General features: G+C 44.7%; 1 protein-coding gene across 1 annotated transcript; it reads right to left on the bottom strand.

Moving 5' to 3' along the window:
- Window positions 1-5010: 5010 nt before the first annotated feature.
- LOC311242277 (uncharacterized protein) lies at window positions 5011-7167 on the bottom strand. The gene is made up of 5 exons (XM_084331215.1): window positions 6953-7167; window positions 6626-6842; window positions 6051-6170; window positions 5651-5743; window positions 5011-5388 (listed from the first exon to the last, which is right to left on the bottom strand). Exons 1-5 carry the CDS (start codon window positions 7148-7150, stop codon window positions 5027-5029), a joined length of 990 nt encoding a protein of 329 aa, XP_084187341.1. The 5' UTR covers window positions 7151-7167; the 3' UTR covers window positions 5011-5026.
- Between the last annotated feature and the right edge of the window lie 11350 nt (window positions 7168-18517).

An 18517-nucleotide genomic window follows, 5' to 3' on the forward strand; every position in this document is an offset into this window, starting at 1 on the left:
ATTTGTCAAGTTTGGAGGAAATTGGACAGTGCATTCACAAGTAACAAATAATTTGCCAACGTTTTATTGGATCTGCCAGTCATATAGTTTGGCCTATCAGTTATCTAAAATAAATGACACATGTGAAGTTCCCAGATTTCACACAGCAAGTTTGGTAAAAATCAGGTGGACAGGCTAGGGGGAGTAGGGAAAATCTTTTTTCCCCCTCAATAATCCAAGATGTTCAAGTTTCTTTATTAGTTGTCATATAGAAATACAGGATACTTTTATGTGAACTGCTTCTTTCCGTATTGCTCCTGAGAGTGTGCTATATAAAAGGATACTGTAAGTATAAAAAGTATAATATAAGTAAAGAATAGAAAGTCAAGTATGTAAACAAGCGTAAACAAAACAAATTTCAATATACATATATATACAATATACAGTGCAGAGTAGAGAAGGTAGCTGAGTTCCCATACAGTACAATGTGATGAGTACAACTTAGCTTAGCTTGTGGTGCCACCTTGTGGTGGTGAGGTGCAATGAGGTAAAATGTACCAGTAGTAGTACCAATAAATATCAAGTCAAGAGTTTTATTTGTCACGGCATACAAGTATACAGTGAAATGCGGTTGCCTGACCGTAGAGTAGAGTAGAGGCGTTGTCGTGCTTTCTTCACTACACTGTCAATGTGTGTGGTCCATGTCAAGTCCTCAGATATGTGGACTCCGAGGTACTTAAAACTGTTCACTCTCTCGACCGGTGCCCCGTCGATGCTGAGGGGGCTGTAGTCCCTGACCCCCGACCTCCTAAAGTCCACAATAATCTCTTTTGTTTTGCTGACGTTCAGGGAGAGGCTGTTCTCCTGGCACCATCCCGCCAGAACCTCTACCTCTTGCAGAGATCAGGCCCACCACTACTGTGTCATCATCAAATGTGATGATTGTATTGTTGTTCCGCTGTGCCACACAGTCGTGTGTGAACAGCGAGTAGAGGAGAGGACTCAGAACACAGCCCTGGGTGGCCCCTATGTTGAGAGTGATGGATGAGGAGGTGCAGTTGCCTGCTCTCACCACCTGGGGTCTGCCCGTCAGGAAGTCCAAGACCCACTGGCAGAGGTCATAGTTCAAGCCCAGGTCCCTGAGCTTGGCTATGCGTTTGGAGGGGACTATGGTATTGAATGCTGAGCTGTAGTCGATGAATAACATTCTCACATAGTTCCCCTGCCTCTTGTCCAGGTGTGATGCTGCTGTGTGCAGCACATGGGCTATGGCGTCCTCCGTGGACCTGTTGGGGCGATATGTAAATTGCAGGGGGTCCAGGACAGTTGATGGAGAGGGAGGAACAGATGTAGCCCTTCACTAGCTTCTCAAAGCACTTCATGGCTATGGAGGTGAGAGCTACAGGGCTGGTGGAAATTCCAATATGGCGGACTTCATAAGTCCTTATGGCAAAGTTTTTGTACATGAGTAGACATGTAGATTTAGAAGGAGCAGGTGGCAGTACAGAGCAAACGAACCAGCTCAACCAATCACACACATCCTCGTCTCTTTAAGAGTTGTGTTTGTTCCTCGACTCTTTCTGTTCAAGAGATGTGAAAGAAGATGACTACCACGACGAACATCACACTGGGTCTGATATTTCTACTTCTTGTGGGAAAAGGTATGCACTTTACTACTACTTTGCACTCTGGTTTGTTGTACTTGCAGTGTACTTGTGCTGGTACAATAACAACAACATATTCATTCATTCATTCAAACCTTTATTTATTCTTGAAGAGGACAATTGAGCTCACCCTCATTTTCAATGTCGTTGAGACTTACAGACATTTCAATGCATAAATGTTTTACAATATGTATAGTGATACAATCAAATAAATGTTTTTTCATAGTAAACATATACATAGATGAAGTGCATTAACACTTTGATTGCCACTCACAAGTTTTCTCGGATTTATAATAGTTACGTTGAAAGCCACTCACGAGATTTCTCTGATTTTTTTTATTTTAGCGATCTGAAATCATATTGCATCACGCAAGCCTACCCTAGCCTACCCAAGGACCGCCGGCGATCAGATGTGAAAAAAGCGCCCCCCCTATCGTCTCCCAGATGACATCAGGGATTTTGGAATGGACTCAATGAAAATGGATGGGGAAAAAAAATTATTCCAGTCCACATTTTCCAGTCCACTGATGCAGCCGGGGTTACCAGAGTTCATTCTGGATCCTCTGAGCGCCGCGGATCATGAGTTCTACTGTATACACGTTAGATCTATACACTTATCAGGAATTGGAATATACCAGTTGGATACCATCTGATGTCAGGTAAGGAATCTATGTTATCCGTTTTGATGAAGATATAAGCTTTTTTCTGATATGTGCTCTATCGGTTTCACTGTAAAATCCATGAGGAAATGAAAACGGCTATTATCAGCGCGCGCCTCGAATGGGCGTGCGTGTATGTATAATATTGATCATCTAGCGTTTATTTGAAAACGATTCATAAATAGGCCGACAAATATCAACGTTCTGGAATATTCCAGTAAAAGACGATTATCACAGAATGGCCCAGAATGGGCTGTTTTTTACCTCAAAACGGGTGCTTTTCAAAATGCTCTCAAACGGAAATGAAGCGATAAAAAACCAATCTGCCTTGACAGCACTGACTAAAAGGATTCTTTGATAAGCGACGGGCAGATTAGACACATAGCCATAATTTAAAACATAGATTAGGCGATATTAACGTTAACATTGAAGTGGATGGTGGCATTCAAGCACTAAGTCGTGCGCCCCCTGGTGGCACTGAAAGTGTTAAAAGGAAGAACACCACATCACTTATACAATGCATGCACTAATATAAGTATGTTAATTAAAAACAGTTACAGACTGTTGCAGGCAGGCTTGCAAGTAAGCCTCTGAACTTCCCCTGCTTTATACATGTAGGTAGTTTTATCTGAAGAGAGTAGGGGCACTATAATGAATGGCTGATTTTCCCAGTTTGGTCTGTAGGCTATATGGTATAATATATGGGCTTGCAATATACTGTAGATCTTTTAGATTTTTGAGTGGTATTTAAGTTTTAGGAGATTTTAAACATTGTTACTATAGTTGTTCCTCCTGTAATGCTCTCCAAAAGATAACTCCCCTTTCCCAGAAAATCACTCATTACATTTTTGTGTTGCAGTCCATATGGCTCAGTTCTCAGACAGAGAACAACCGCAGAGAGGTTTGGTGACAGTCAAAAAAGTTGGAGGAACAGTGACTTTGGCCTGCTATCCGTATCCCAGTGACTTTGATAACTACCAGCTAACCTGGTGGCGTGTAGCCGTTCCGCAACAGTAAGTTACTTCCGGGGTAGGCCTGATTGGCCCCGAAAGCACGTGACAGGCGCGGCCACGCCCCCGCGGCCGCCTCAGGACGCGCAACGAGGCTGCTGCTTTCCGCCTTCAACGCCGCCCGCCGCAGAGGAGGAAGAAGCAGGAGTTCGCGTATGAAATAAAATAGTATAGAGACATATGTACAGCGTCGCGATCATCAGTCATAATAACATTTGAAAGGCATACATTGTTGTATGAAATAAAATAGTATAGAGACATATGTACAGCGTCGCGATCATCAGTACTGTCAGTACATCAGTACATTAACAGTACTGTATTTGCAAATCTGATATGTCATAAATGTATAGATGTAGCAGTACTGTCTATCTGTATGTCATGTATGTCATATATGTTATGATGAATTGAAAATGGGGGACCCTGATGTAAACAAGACGAAAGTCTCTCTCTGGTCTGCATCCCCTTAACAATTGTGTGTATTGAGCTGTACTGTACTGTACCCATTCTGCAATCTGTTAATAAACTTTTCAATCAATCAATCAATCAAAAACCTTATGTGTGTTGTCGCTCTCAAAGAGCACCTACGGGAGACTGCAATTCGAAACTGGCCCCTGTAAATGTCCTAACCCAACCCCCTCCAATGTACAGTAAATTACCAAGTATGGTTGTCAATATTCCAATGTAGTTTTGCTTGTACAGTTGTACAGTGTCCCCCACCCACCCTAACCACCTCCAATGTACAGTCCCCACCCCACCCAATTACCCAACCTCCTCCAATGTACAGTTTCTACGTCAAATGTATATACTCTTTTCTGGACTCTTTTTGTATCACAAACAGTATTTGCAAATCTGATATGTCATAAATGTATAGATGTAGCAGTACTGTATCTGTATGTCGTGTATATCATATATGTTATGATGAATTGAAAATGGGGGACCCTGATGTAAACAAGACGAAAGTCTTTCTCTGGTCTGCATCCCCTTAACAATTGTGTGTATTGAGCCGTACTGTATTGTACCCATTCTGCAATCTGTTAATAAAGTTGTCAATCAATCAATCAATACAGCGTCGCGATCATCAGTCATCAGTCATAATAACATTTGAAAGGCATACATTGTTGTATGAAATAAAATAGTATAGAGACATATGTACAGCGTTGCGATCGCAGTCATCAGTCATAATAATCGCGCCGCAGTCGGCAGTCATGCAATCATTTATCATTTAACATTTGAAAGGCATACATTGTTGAAGGCAAGATCTACGCATTGAAGCGCTGAGAGAAAAAGACAGCCAAGATTGTACTTTAAACTAAATTACTTTTATTTGCCTGTATTCTAATTACATGCGCTGCTTTGGTCCAACATTAAAACGTCAAAGTAGAACTATTATGTACTTTCTCATATTATTAACATTGACAAACATATTTACAATTAGCATTTTATAAAGTAGAACTGTAATGTGTACTTTCTCAGACAGTGCTAAGTGCAGTCAGTGCTAAGTGCAGTCAGTGCTAAGTGCAGCATCATTTTCACATCAAAACAAATGTAGAACTGTAATGTGTACTTTCTCAGACAGTGCTAAGTGCAGTCAGTGCTAAGTGCAGTCAGTGCTAAGTGCAGCATCATTTTCACATCAAAACAAACGTAGAACTGTAATGTGGACTCTCAGGGTAAGATAAAAAAAAAAAAAACTTTGACCGTTACACTATTAGCTTCAATGTTTTTTTGCCCCACTAGTGTTCAAAGCCACCGACGCGCTCAGGCTGTGTTGCTTTGCAGGTCGCCCAGCTTGAACGCGTCTCCTTGAGCCAGCTGGCAACTTCCTGCGCGCCACTGCAGTTGGCTGACAGCCAATGATCGGGCCTTGCCGCCGCGCAGCCCGGCGTAATGTGAAAGCCCTCGTTGACAGGCTCCCGGACTTGCCGAATGTGCGTAAGGCTGACGACATTGCGGAAGGGTTCCTCTTCAGCAGCTGATACTGTTTTGACCAGGCCTTGCAGTCAGCAGTGAAGAGGGGGTCCTGACTGCGTCGCCGCATATCTGACAACGACTCCTCGAAATCACAGTCGTCATCATCTGAATGTGTGACAATAAGAAGGGAATAGGTTTATTTTGAATGTCACAGGGTTTGAACAACTTCAAGATGTACATCCTTCATATTATTATATCCTATTTAACACTTGTGGCTGGAGTAGGGAATACACGCGCATATCAACAACTACAGTATCTCACATCTTATGGTGTGTGTGTGTGTGTGTGTGTGTGTGTGTGTGTGTGTGTGTGTGTGTGTAGGCGTGTGTGAGAGAAAGTGACACAAACAGACGCGTTCATAACTGACCGGTTTCTTGCAGCTCATCTGTCGCCGTACCGCTTGGCCCAGGGGTGGCGTCTGTTTGATCTGTCGCCGTACCGCTTGGCCCAGGGGTGGCGTCTGTTTGATCTGTCGCCGTACCGCTTGGCCCAGGGGTGGCGTCTGTTTGATCTGTCGCCGTACCGCTTGGCCCAGGGGTGGCGTCTGTTTGATCTGTCGCCGTACCGCTTGGCCCAGGGGTGGCGTCTGTTGACACAAAGACACGCGCATATCAACAACTACAGTATGTCACATCTTATGGTGTGTGTGTGTGTGTGTGTGTGTGTGTGTGTGTGTGTGTGTGTGTGTGTGTGTGTGTGTGTGTGTGTGTGTGTGTGTGTGTGTGTGCGCGTGCGTGCATGCATGCTGCAAGGGTGGTATTACTTACCCTGGAATGACTGGCATGCTGGCTGAGCAAGTCTCAGGGGCTGAGCAAGTCTCAGGGGCTGAGCAAGTCTCAGGGGCTGAGCAAGTCTCAGGGGTTGAAGGAAGCCCAAGGGGACGGTTGCTATAGTATACAGAATATAAGAATAAGCGGCATTGCGTTCAGTGTAGGAAAGGTCTATTATGGTTTATTGTAGGGATGTGCGATATTATCGGCCTACCGATATTATCGGCCGATATCGGCATTAAAATGTGATATCGGAAAATATCGGTATCGTTTTTTTTTACATTTCTATAACCTTTATTTACCCAGGCAAGCGCGTAAGAACAATTTCTGATTTTATTTATTGTCAAAAGTATGCATTAATTCCACAACAAGAGATATGTAATGTTAATTACCTGAAATTATTCCATTTTTGGGGGGGGGGGGGGGGACCCTGCATATATCGGTATCGGTTGATATCGGTTGATATCGGTATCGGAAATTAAGAGTTTGACAATATCGGTATATCGGTATCGGTAAAAAAGCCAATATCGAGCATCCCTAGTTTATTGTGAAAAGAAAGGTATTAGCTTTACCTCCTGCTGATGTTAATTTGAGCAGTACGACCTTCATCTCCGGAGTTGTCGGGAGAAAAGTGTTGGACATATCCACAGGGTAAAACTTGGCCACTGCTGCCAGATGTTTACAGGGGGCCCCAGTTTGTCCTGCCGGGCATGAGCACAGCTCCATCTCCGCGTCCACGATGTACGCCCCCGTCACCGAGCCCTTCACCTCGTACCTGTTGCCCTCAAGCTATACAAATCATGCGTCATACAAGGGACATTACACAATGGCTAAATCTGCACGCTAAATCTGCACTGGTTACTGTAGTCATCTCTAAAAGTATGCATTTGATATAGTACCTGCTGGATCTGAGATTCAGTGATGTTGGTAACCTGCGGAAGGAATCTCCTCCTCTGATATGTCCGCAAGCGTCCGAGGGCAACATCCACAATGCGGGCCTCATAGTAGACCTCCAGCTGTTTGGTCAGGATGTCAAACAGTTGGCCTGGATTGAAGGTTTTTGTCCTCTGGAGGATCCCGTCTTTGAGGACGCGCATCGCTGCTTCAGCGTAATTATTGGTGTTATTTCCCCGGGTGAGGAGACCGCGGCTGCCCCTGTAGCTTAGTGCCCAACACTCCCTGCGACTGTACAGGCGCTCAATGTACTGCAGGTACTTTTCATACCTGCAATTGATCAAATAAGGAAACAAACACAGAAAATGCACATACATCGATGTAATGACAGCAGGCTCATGAAGAGGTAGACACATGAAGTATGCAAATGCAAGCCTCCTGACTTTCTTGCACCGAATTTGCAAGACTGCTGTGTGATTGTGGGATGTGATTGTGGGAATGTCTAAGCACTAACCTGACAGCAACAGGGTGCTCTCTCGCTGCAGAGTACAGCCTGTCCACCTCTGCTGTCTCCTTTGAGTAGAGCATCCCTTTAACCAGAGTGAACAGAGTTGGCCTGTCTCTGCACTCCACCAGACTCGCCTTGCTCCACAGCCATCGCCATACTGCTTGTAGCACATGGAAAATGCACAGGAGGCAAGTGGCTTGTGGGAATGCCCTCCCTAAAGCTCCCCTCTCTGCCGCGCAGTCGTCCGTCATGAAGATCTGTGGCCCAGCTTCTCCCCTGCCAGCAAAGGCCCTCTCTCCAATCAAATTCTTCAGCAGCTGTAGCCCTTCAAAAATAGTCTCCTCATCCTCAGACTGGCAGAAAAGGATCCCCAATGGTAGAGCTCCGGCAGGGCTGTGGGTCAGCAACAAAAAAACTCTGATGTTCTCCCTGTCCATGTTGCCGGAGGAATCTATGAAGCAGAGTTCGCCACTGTGCTTCAGCTGACAGACCGACAAACACAGATGGACAGACGGACAGACAGACGGACACAGAGGCAGGCATAGTTAGTGTTAGTTAGTGTGTTGTTTAGAATAGAATAGAGCAGAATAGAATAGAATAGAATAGAATAGAATAGAATAGAATAGAATAGAATAGAATAGAATAGATCTTTATTGTCATTGTTACAGTTGTTACAACGAAATTTAAAATGCAACCCTAGGTGCCCTAGGTGCTAGTAAAAAAATAAAAACAGTCCTAAACACAGTATTAAATATAAAAACAGGGGTGGGGCATAAATAACATTAATATAAACAGGGGGGTGTAAAAGATAATTGTTAATGTTAATGTTGTGTGTGCGTGTGCGTGGGGGGGCAAGAGCAGCCGTGCGTAGCCCCCCCCGCTCTCTCCAGATGGGACAGGGTAGAGTGGAGAGTCGTGGCGATGGCGTCCTCCGTGGACCTGTTGGCTCTGTAGGCGAACTGGTAGGCGATTTAGTTAGTTGCCACCTCAGCACCACTGAATGGAACACCATGACAAAATCACAGTATACAGATACAAATAGCCAAAATACCTGGTGGTGCACTCGCTTCATGAGGGGAGAGGCCACTGCGACTAATGGGCCCCCGCGAGAAGAGGTTCCCATTACAGCACAGCTGTCCTGGCACGCGGCGTTGTACGCGTCCACCTGATTCCCGAGGGCTTCCAACATACTTGCACCACGCTGGGTGCCATATTTGTCCTTGGTCAACGCTCCGGACAATCTGGCAAAGAACACTAATTTAGTAACTGCATACAATTCCAATTAAATGAACATCTACGCGGTTATGAATATTTTGGCAGTACTGTATAACTGAACGTCTACCTTTGCACATAGGCCAGGTCTGGGCAGATCTCTCTGTTGGCTGCAGCATAGACGTAGTCGTCTCCGTGTTCAATTGCCAGATTCTGCTTTAGCACAAACAAAGCAGAAGGAGGCGTGTGGCCTAACTCTAATAACCCGGTCAACACGTCTATGGCCTTTTGTCCAACATCTCTATAGCGCATGGCATCTGAGACATGGAGATTGTGATTGTGCCTATTCACAATGCGAACTTCCAATGGGAAATGAGCGATATGTGGGTCTTTGCTCCTGTGAAACAAAATCAACTTAACAATTTAAAACTAGGCCCCAACTGTTATGTCCATAAAAATAATTGAATTATAAGTATTGTATAGTTCAAACTCACAGGCTTCTTCTATTTTTCATTTTAACTTCCATGGTAGCTTGGCAGCCGGTGTTTTTAAATGTCACGTGCCGCGTCTTATGCTGGCACCGGTAACGTTTCTGCAACATTTTGATTGAATGCAGTATGGGTTAGCAGTATGGCCTGCGTGTATGGCCTAGCAGTATGGGTGAAAGACAGAAATGGTAGTAACAAATGACAGTAAGACGTTTTGACAACGCAATTCTTACGTGGAATAGGACCCTGCCCTCCGGCAATGGTCGGGTAGCCTCCACTCGCCATGTCACCCCAGATGACGCGTTCACCAATGCCGCCCACTCCTTGGCCTGTTCCACAGTGTGGACATCCGCGCGTACTGTAGAGACGAAACCAGTGTGGTCTCCTAATGGGCGTACCTCGCCTTCATACTTGCACACATGAAGTGGAAACTTGTCAGGCAGCCAACCCTGCGTACAGGAGAGATGCAATTAGCCTACTGGTAATTTGCGACTAGGAATGATCATAATCATAATCCACGACAGCGATTACCTTTAACTGTGGGTAGTCCTCTATATTCGTCTCTTGTGCTCTCGCTGGGTGGTCACAAACCCCACCACGGCGTCTAAAGTCCAAATGAACGCAAACATTTTACTTTTTCACCCACTGGTAGATGAAAAAAATCCACCGGCCAAGTATATTTTTACCGGACAAATAATAGTACATTTTATTTGTCACAAATATCTGCAGAATGGGTACAATACAGTACGGCGTAATACACACAATTGTTAAGGGGATGCAGACCAGAGAAAGACTTTTGTCTTGTTTACATCAGGGTCCCCCATTTTCAATTCATAGTGACATTTATGACGCTGATGGCATGGGGACATACATGACATACGCGTATTTAGTACTGTTACATTTGTGACATATACGATATGCAAATATACAGTAGTTACCCATAGATCCTGACAAAGTATATTATATATACGCATGATGGGGGCGGGGGCGGGTGGGAGAGAAATATACATATGGTTACAATTAGCCTTCTGAAATCTAGTCACCAAATGAAGTACCTGGCATAGCAGTGATCCACGTGATCCGCCATCGCATGTGCGTCCTTCCTTGCAACGAGGGAATGAATGAATGAATGAATGAATGAATGAATGAAAACTTTATTTAACAGATTGCAGAATGGGGCACAATACAGTACGGCACAATACACACAATTGTTAAGGGGATGCAGACCTGCCTAAGGCGTTTGTCTTGTTTACATCAGGGTCCCCCATTTTCAATTCATATAGACATTTATGACATACACAACATATGCGACATTTGCAGCATAGGGGCGTATGCGTATTTAGTACTGATACATTTGTGACATAAACGGTATTCAAATATACAGTACTGTTACCCCTAGATCCTGACAGAGTATATACATTAGGAGGGGGTGGGTGGGAGAGAAATATACATACGGCGTGCGTGGAATATATACATGTATATTGGAATATATGTATATATGGATATATGGAGGTGGTGGGGGAATTGCAGCCTCCCGCCTGTGCTCTTTAAGAGCGGTGCTGAATGTGGGTAGAGATTCACATTCCTTTACAGTCAAGTAGTAGTCTGACCAGTGCGTTTTGTGATGTTTGTAATCTTGTTTTAAGGGCCTTGCCTGATGCGCGCGTACCATGAGGGCGTAATGAGATTTACATCAGTCAGCTAGCTGATAGGCGCACTTAAGCACTTGTGACAAAGTGAATCTTGCTTGATGTGATAACTTAAGCACTTGTGACAAAGTGAATCTTGCTTGATGTGATAACTTAAGCACTTGTGACAAAGTGAATCTTGCTTGATGTGATAACTTAAGCACTTGTGACAAAGTGAATCTTGCTTGATGTGATAACTTAAGCACTTGTGACAAAGTGAATCTTGCTTGATGTGATAACTTAAGCACTTGTGACAAAGTGAATCTTGCTTGATGTGATAACTTAAGCACTTGTGACAAAGTGAATCTTGCTTGATGTGAAATAAAATACAGCACTTACTTCAATATAGATGGCTGCAGCGTCTCAAGTTATAACTTAAGCATTACTTCAACGTTGAAAAGTGATTAATATTAGATGGCTGCAGCGTGGATGACTGCCTGCACATGGGAAAAGTGAGCCGACTGCGGCGCGATTATTATTATGATATTACAATGTGAAAGGCGCCGTGAATCTTGCTTGATGTGAAATAAAATACAGCACTTACTTTACTTCAAAATACAGCACTTACTTTACTTCAACTGCCGACTGCGGCGCGATTATTATTATGTTTTGCGTCGAACTCCTGCTTCTTCCTCCTCTGCGGCGGGCGGCGTTGAAGGCGGAAAGCAGCAGCCTCGTTGCGCGTCCTGAGGCGGCCGCGGGGGCGTGGCCGCGCCTGTCACGTGCTTTCGGGGCCAATCAGGCCTACCCCGGAAGTAACTTACTGTTGCGGAACGGCTACACGCAACCTGGTGTAGCTGGTGTGATCTTACTGCGTTGTTTATTTAGATTCGACCCCTGTTAAGGGATCGCCCTGAGTGGGAGTTGAACCCCGGTCTCCCGCGTCGCGGGCGGCATCACAGACCACTATACCAAGAGGTGAATTCACTTCTTGCTGCTGGGTCTGGATGCCTCTGGGGAGTGAGTTTACTTGCAGTGCCGCTTAACGTCCACAGCCACTTCACTACTAGTACCTCGTGACTGTGGATAGACTGCGGTACCTCCGTTACACTGGCACAAGCTAACCTTCGGAGGGAACCTCCAACTAGCAGCATCCCGCATGACGCTTGACGAGAATGCTACATTTTACCATGAGTTTGAGAATAATCCTCGTTTTTCAGTTCAAAGTGGAAAGGGAATAAACCATCTCAAGATCTCCAACGTGCAGCTGTCAGATTCAGCCACATACCACTGCGGGTTAAATCCAATCTTATATTTGAATTTCCAGCAGTAGTAATGCTCCATGTGAAAAGTTCAGGGTCCAACATCCAAGCTGTGGTTCAGCAGCCGGTGTCTGAGTCAGTCCATCCAGGAGACTCTGTGACTCTGAACTGTACAGTACAAAATACCTGTGATGGAGGTCACCACAGTGTCTACTGGCTCAGACGCTTAGGAGAAGCTAAACTTGGGTTAATATACAGCCATAATAATTAATGTAGGGAGAGCCATAGAACAGCAGCAACAACAAAGTCTCCCCATGAAGAACGTCTCCTCCTCTGACGCAGGGACTTACTACTGTGCTGTGGCCTCGTGTGGGGAGATGCTGTTTGGAAATGGAACCACGCTGGAGATCAAAGAAGCTGACCAGATAAAAATGGTCTTTCTCTCCATCATCAGAACTGGAGTTCTCCTCTGCTGCCTCCTCATCCTCAGCATCCTCTACATGACAAGGAAATAGACCAGACTGTGGCCAGAGCTGACATAATCATGTTAGCTTATTATGGACATATGCTGTATAGATTTGTTTTAATTACTCAAACTATTGTTTGAATAAACCTAATTAAATTCAAAGGATTGTGAGAAATCTGGTCACTCATTATCATAATCATAACTAAGTGGATATCTCAAACTGAGAGCAATAGAGACTGATGGGCAATGCAGGAGCCAGCAAGGACTCTGGAACCCCCTGCCCCCACATGTCCGACAGTCTGACTCCCTATCATAATTTAAATCACAACTAAAAACCCATCTGTTTAATCTGTGTCAATGTCCTATACCCCCTGCTGTTTATTATTATTATTTGTTTTACTTCACTGTTTTATACTTCCTGTTGTTTGTTTCGTTTTTAACCTCGACTTTTAACGTTGTCTTGCTTTGTTTTTATGATCTGTAAGGTGACCTTAGGTGTTGTGAAAGGCGCCCCCAAATAAAATGTATTATTATTATTATTACAGCTCGATGGGGGTCTTCTGTAGAGGACGGGCAAGTTAGACAAACACCTTCTACAGCGTTCAAATGTCTATCCTATATTAGAAATGCACAGCATATTAAACTAAATAAAATGTGTATCTAAATATCAACATTGATGTAACTTTTATTTAGTAGCGTTGGTTGTGCCCCCTGTTATTTTCCACTGCAGCGACAAACATCATCGTCAAGGTGTCAACCACAGGAAGACTGGCCCTCAGCTCTCTGCCTGTCTCTTCACACGTCTCTCTGCATCATATACATTTACATTTACATTTAGTCATTTAGCTGACGCTTTTATCCAAAGCGACTTACAAGTTCTGTACGACAAGACAGCAAGAAGGGTACAACTCTATCAGCTGAGTAACAATGTTCATCAAAGTGTTGCGTGTTACAGTGTAGGTTAGTTTATTAGGACAAGTACATGACAGTAAGGTTAGTCAGGGTTAGATTTTTTTTTTTTTTTTTTAATCATTTCAGATAATGGTTGAAGAAGTGAGTCTTTAGTCGACGGCGAAAGATTGGACGGGATTCGGCTGTCCTAACTGGGATGGGTAGTTCATTCCACCATTGTGGGGCAAGGACCACAACAAACAGGCCTTACCTGCCTCATGTGTTTATTTGTGTCTCGTGGACCAGAGCTGCAGTCAAAACCAAACTGTTCTTTAACTGAGAGGCAGGGGCGACGTGGATGTGAAACCCATCAAAGGTGAGAGAGAGGGGGGTTTGGAAGGTGCTACATTATGATCTGACGTGCAAAGGAACGCTGCTCACTTCCACTAACATTACTAACAAAATGTGAAGGACTTCTTCTTCAAATAGCCAAAAAATTATAATAATAATTATTATTAAAAAAATAGTAAATAGTAGAGTAAATTAAAAATGAAAAAAATAAACAGCAAGTGCTTGTTCGACAAAATTTTTTATTCAGATGGGCTTCTTAAAAAAAGTTAACCACTACTTTATTTAGTTGGATCAACTTGACTTGATGTAAAAACTCCCTAATAACTCCTATAATAATTCCTTTACTGATCCCCTAGGGGAATTTTGGGCATCATAGGCAATACAATTAGATCTGAATATAAAAAATATGAGATTGCTCGCTTTGATTGTGCAAAAAATACAAATAATAATAGAATAAAATAGAATAGATAATAAAATAGACATGATAAAAAGTACTAAGATAAAATACAATACAATGCTAAGCTTACGAATTAAAAGATAATGAGTCCTATATACACACTACTATACAATATACTATGCAATATACAGTTATACTATATAATATATATATAACTATGCTATACTAGCTATACTAACTATCTAACTATACTATACAAAAACACAGTTGTGTTTACTTTATTTTTTATTTTCCTTAAAGTGACCTTATATTTTGTGTTTAAAGTGACCTGTAGTGTGTTTGTGTGTGAGAGGCGGCTGGCATCCCCCAGGTATCTGGCTTCCCTTGCGCCATCTGTGGACGGGTGTGCGGCTCAAGGATCGGACTCAACGCCCACGAGAAGTGGCACCAGCGGCAGCGTCGCTAACCCCCCCCCCCCCCCCCCCTCATGTTTATAAGCGTATTAAAACTTGAAAAATATCAGTTTAAGGTAGATTTAGAACAAATACAAAATATGCGATTAATTTGCGATTAATAGCGAGTTAACTATGGACAATCATGCGATTAATCAGATTAAATATTTTAATCGATTGACAGCCTTAGTAATAAGTTATCTTCTGCTTTTTCTTTCGGCTGTTCCCATCAGCGGTCGCCACAGCAGATCATCCGTCTTCCATCTGTTTCTGTCCTCTGCGTCGTCCTCCGTCACGTCCGCTGCCCGCATGTCCTCCTTCACATTGTCCATAAACCTCCTCTTGGGCCTTCCCCTCCTCCTCTTTCCAGGCAGCTTCATCTCCAGCATCCTCCTCCCGGTGTACCCCACCTCCCTCCCCCGCACATGTTCAAACCATCTCAATCTTGCCTCTCTCACTTTCTGCCCAAACTGCTCAACATGGGCCGTTCCTCTGATGTAGACATTTTTTATTTTGTCCAACCTTGTTACTCCCAGAGAAAACCTTAGCATCTTCATCTCTGCCACCTCCAGCTCTGCCACCTGCTTGTTGGTCAGTGCCACCGTTTCTAGACCATACACCATAGCTGGTCTCATTACCCTGCTGTAGACCTTTCCCTTAACTCTTGCTGGTACCTTTCTATCACAGATCACCCCTGTCATCCTTCTCCACCCGCACCACCCAGCCTGCACTCTCTTCTTCACCTCCCTACCACAGTCCCCATTACTTTGGACAGTTGACCCCAAGTATTTAAACTCATCCACTTTTGGTACCTCTACTCCTTGCATCATCACCACCCCTCCGTCTTCCTTCCCATTCACACACATGTACTCGGTCTTGCCTCTGCTCACTTTCATCCCTCTTCTCTGCAGAGCATGCCTCCACTTCTCCAGGTTCTCTTCCACCTGCTCCCTGCTCTCATTTACAGATCGCAATGTCATCTACGAACATCATGGTCCATGGGGACTCCTGCCTGACCTCGTCTGTCAGCCTGTCCATCACTATAGCAAATAAGAATGGACTGACCCGACCCTTGGTGCAGTCCTACCCCGACCTTGAATCCCTCAGTCACTCCCACTGCACACCTCACCACAGTCGCACTGCCCTCATACATGTCCTGTACTACCCTCACAAACTTCTCCGCCACTCCTGACTTTCTCATACAGTACCACACCTCCTCACTTGGTACCCTGTCATACGCCTTCTCTAGGTCTACAAAGACGCAATGCAGCTCCTTCTGGCCTTCCCTATACTATGTAATAAGTTATCTATCGATATCAAAAAAGAATATACCTATCCACTAATCCATCCAATAAATAAATAATTACAAAAATACTAGTTCGTAATTTTTCAAGCTCCTCTAACTTATACTTGTCCATGAATTCCTGTTTATATTTAAACATTTCAATAGTATTACTTGTTTTTATTGCTACATCAAGGCCATTCCAAATGGATACCCCACAAACTGTGATGCACTTGCGTTTGAGAGTTGTACGGACAATAGGTTGTTTTAAAGGTCCCATGCATTATAAATGGCCTTTTCCTGTGTTTAGCATTGTTTCCTAGCAATGGGGGATTATATCAATGTGGTCTGTGTCGTTAATTATCATATTGATTCATCAGTCTAGTCTCGAGTTCACGAGATCTTCCCTCACTCAACTAAGCCATTCTGATTTGACTCGCAATGCGACGTAGCAAGGAGCTGATTGAGCTGATTGTTATCTGATTGGCTCTGTGGTGGTAGTCACCGCCCACAATTCGCTCAACAGAGAGAGTGGATTACTTCCTCAAACAGGGTGCTGAGTCCGACAGACAGCAGAGAACGAGCGAGCGAGAGAGGGAGAGAGAGAGAGAGAGATAGAGAGAGAGAGGGACCGCGCGCAGGAGTGTGTGTAAAAATGTGTGTGCGCCGCGGGGATGGGTCTTCTCTCACACACACACAGAGCATTTAGACACAACCTCCCGACCCGTGCGCACAGGGCAGGAGCTTCTCTTCTCTCGGGAAGTTGTGTGTAAATGCTCCATGTGTCCCTCTCTCTATCTCTCTCTCTCCCTCTCTATCTCTCTCTATCTCTCTCTCGCAGTCGGGAGCACTAGCTTATCACTGTCAAAATATCTTTGCGCATGCTCCCATGCGCACGCCCGTATTATATTGTCATTTGAAACAAGTTACCAATGCATTGTCCCGTGGGTTTATGCCCCCCGCTGTAAATTAATTAGTATCCCCCCAATCTCTCTCTATCTCTCTCTGTGCCAGTCGCAGACTGTGTGGGTGACTGTCACTCAAAGCGCTTATGGGCGGAGCCGGAGCCCATCCAATAACAGCCTGAAATCCAAAGGGAGAAAAATTATGCTTTTGAGTACTTGATTAGAAATATAAAACAATGAATTTTTTGGAAAAAAAACGTACAGATGTGTTCCATAGACTCACAGGAATTGTGTAAAGTTGCCCAAATAGTGCAAGGAATAGCAATGCATGTCCCCTTTAAATTAAATTTCCCTCTTAGATTATAACCCCCATCTGTTAGGGTTTGTAACCGACCTCAAACGCAACGGCACAGAGAGAGTTGTTCAGAGTTAGCCAAAGCAAGGGCGTATTTATTTTCAGAGTTACAAGATGGAATGAAGTTGAGCAACCGAACAAACGGGGAATCTGGCATGTGAAGATTGTTGCGGCTCTGCAGATACTCCCAGTAGGTGGTGGTAAGGAATTGGCTTGTGACGTCTGAAGCGGCTCTGAAGATCCTACCAGCTTTCACTCCCGGTGGAAACGGAGAGAGAGAGAAATCTGAGTTAGCCCAGCGCACAACAGAAACAGAGAGGTGACTGATCCAGTATATATCCAAGTGACTTGATCTTCGGTGTACCACACACAGTTAGCAGAGTCCAGAGAAAAAACAATACGGTAATCCAAAGTGTAAATCCAACACAAAAATAGGTGAGAACAGTACAAACAAAAACGGGATCTCTTCTGTGTTTCACAAACACACAAAAAACTGATGATCCAAAAGAACTGTTTCCAAAAACTCACCAGAGCGCAACGCGTAAAGCGGGCAGATAACGAGGCGCAGCTCAGAACGGGAAACCAGGTTCTCCACAGGGATTCTCCACGAAAGTCCTGGAGAGCAAAAGACAGCAAAACAGCGACGGGGAAGGCAGGCAAATGCAGGAGTATTCAGAACGATCCAACATCGATAGTAGGGGGATCAGGGTATATAAAGCCACAGGGCGCTGATTACAAGCTGTGACAGCTGCGGGATGAAATTGATACTCGCTTCAGAAGCGTGTGGCGGGGAGAGCACCAATCAACACGGCACCTTACAGGAACGGAGCATGTGGCGGGGAATGCAATTAATCAACAAAGTACCTTAAAGGAACAGAGCGTGTGGCGGGGAGCGGACCAAACCTCACAGTACCCCCCCCTCCACGGGAGCCACCCGGCGACCAGGCCGACCCGGCTCGCCCGGATGGGCACGATGGAAGTCGGTGATTAGGCCGGGATCCACAATGAACTGGCGGGAGACCCAGCTCCGTTCTTCCGGACCGTACCCCTCCAGTCCACTAGGTACTGGAACCCCCGACCCCGCCGTCGAACGCCCATCAACCGGCGGACCTGCCACTGGGGGTGACCGTCCACCATCTCGGGAGGAGGTGGTTCCGGAGCAGGAGGCATCAGGGGACTGAGAGAGACAGGCTTAACCCGGGACACATGGAAAACGGGGTGAATGTGCATGGACGCAGGAAGCTTAAGACTCACCGCCGCCGGACTGAGTACCTTCAGAACCTCAAAAGGTCCGACGAACCGGGGGTTAAGCTTCTTGGCCGAGGACCGAAGTGGAAGGTCCCTTGCGGAAAGCCACACCCTCTGCCCAGGGT

Source organism: Notolepis coatsorum (assembly GCF_963971535.1).
Source record: "Notolepis coatsorum genome assembly, chromosome: 16".
Classification (NCBI taxonomy): Eukaryota; Metazoa; Chordata; class Actinopteri; order Aulopiformes; family Paralepididae; genus Notolepis; species Notolepis coatsorum.